At 60.8% G+C, this 1,508-nt stretch overlaps 1 protein-coding gene across 2 annotated transcripts in view; it reads left to right on the top strand.

Annotated features, from left to right (window-relative positions):
- Positions 1-1,508, top strand: part of CARNS1 (carnosine synthase 1) — a 25,325-nt gene that overhangs the window by 13,806 nt on the left and 10,011 nt on the right. For both annotated transcript variants that reach the window (XM_006034176.2, XM_014524934.2), the window contains exons 6-7: positions 132-330; positions 987-1,072. In XM_006034176.2, the coding sequence (XP_006034238.1) occupies positions 132-330; positions 987-1,072 (285 nt within the window). The remainder of the gene's footprint in view (positions 1-131; positions 331-986; positions 1,073-1,508) is intronic.

Consider the following 1,508-nt stretch of genomic DNA (forward strand, 5'->3'; position numbering starts at 1 on the left):
GGGGGGGCAGCCCCAGAGCCAGCCCAGAGGGTGCCAGGGAACAGCACGAGCGGACCCCATCCAGGAAGAGAGGGTCAGGGAGGGGAGTACAGCCCTGGCCTTTTTGCTGAGTGCCTTTGTTCCCCCTGCAGGTAGTGGTGAAGCCGTCGGGCTGGCGCTGGAGCGGGGCGCACACGGTGAGCTTCCATGTCAAAGTGGAGCAGGCTGCCGTGCTGCAGGCTGTGCTGGCGCTCCTGGAGACCCTGGAGGAGGAGGAGAGCGCCTTAGTGGAGGCCTTCATTCCTACCGCCCGCTTCACCCAGTTCAGCAGCCCTGACAACAGCTCCTTGTGTAAGAGACACCAGAGCTGCCCCCTGCTTCTGTGACCAGAGGGGCTCATGCCTAGTCCACCCCCATGCTGCCACCGTGGTGGCTGGGGGACCCTGCCCTGAGTGTGGCATTTGGAGCTGGCACCCCTTGGGGGTGGACTGTGGACGGGGAGAACTGGCTTGCAAGTTGCTGGTGGCTTGGGAGGTGGCTTGGGAGAGGTTTGCCTGCTATATTGCAATCCCCGAATCCTCCAGGGCAGGGGGTGGCTTCCGTTTTGGACCCTTAAAAACCGTGGGACGAAGAGGGGTGGCTGCCATGTTGGAATCCCAGTATCCTTTGGAGAAGCGGGGGCAGCTGCCGTCTTTGAAACTTTGGATCCCACGAGGCAGAGGAGGCCGCCCTGTGCGGCGAGTTTGCATGAAACCCGACACCATTTCTTTCTCTGCCCCCCTCGCTGCTTCTCTCCATCTCCTGCCACCCCCCGCCTCCTCCGTTCCTCCACTCCTCTGCTTTTCACTCTTTTCTCTTCTGTCCCTTCCATCCCTTTCCTTCCCCTCCCCCCCCCATCTCCCCCTCTCTCTTCTTTTACCCTCTCTTATCTTCCCTCCATCTGTCCTCTAACCCCCTTCCTGCCCCCTTCCCTTCCCCTCCCACCTCTCACCCCTCGCCCCTCCCAGGCAGCACATCTCCGAGGCCCAACCTGGCGATCCGGATCTGCACAGTCGTCTGCAGATCCTGGGCAGACCAGCCTCTGCTGACCAAGGTAACGGGGCAGCCCAGAACACACGCCCCTCCCTATCTCTGCAGCTGTCTGAGCCTTTTGTATCACCCCCGAATGTCCTGCACCAGGGGGAGAAGGAGCCAGTGACCCCGTCCCACTCAGACTTTGACCAGGGATGGTGAATGGGCTGGGGAAGGACCAGGCTCGGACGGGCCGGCTCCAGAGATTTCAAAAGCGGCAGGCGTTCTAGGATTGTGGCCAGAGGGGCCGCACCTAGTCACCATCCTTCTGCCACCACTATGGTGGTTGGGGGACCTTGCCCTGGGTGTGGCATTTGGAGCTGGCACCCCCTGAGTGCCAGCTTTTCCTCCTAGGATTTTTTTTCCACCCAGTATGCAGGACTTTTCATCCCAGAGCGCATGGATCAGATCCTGTCCCATGGAAGGGGAGACTTGGATGCTGAAGGGAAAAGAATACA

The sequence above is a fragment of the Alligator sinensis genome, unplaced genomic scaffold, assembly GCF_000455745.1.
Source record: "Alligator sinensis unplaced genomic scaffold, ASM45574v1 scaffold1002_1, whole genome shotgun sequence".
NCBI lineage: Eukaryota > Metazoa > Chordata > Crocodylia > Alligatoridae > Alligator > Alligator sinensis.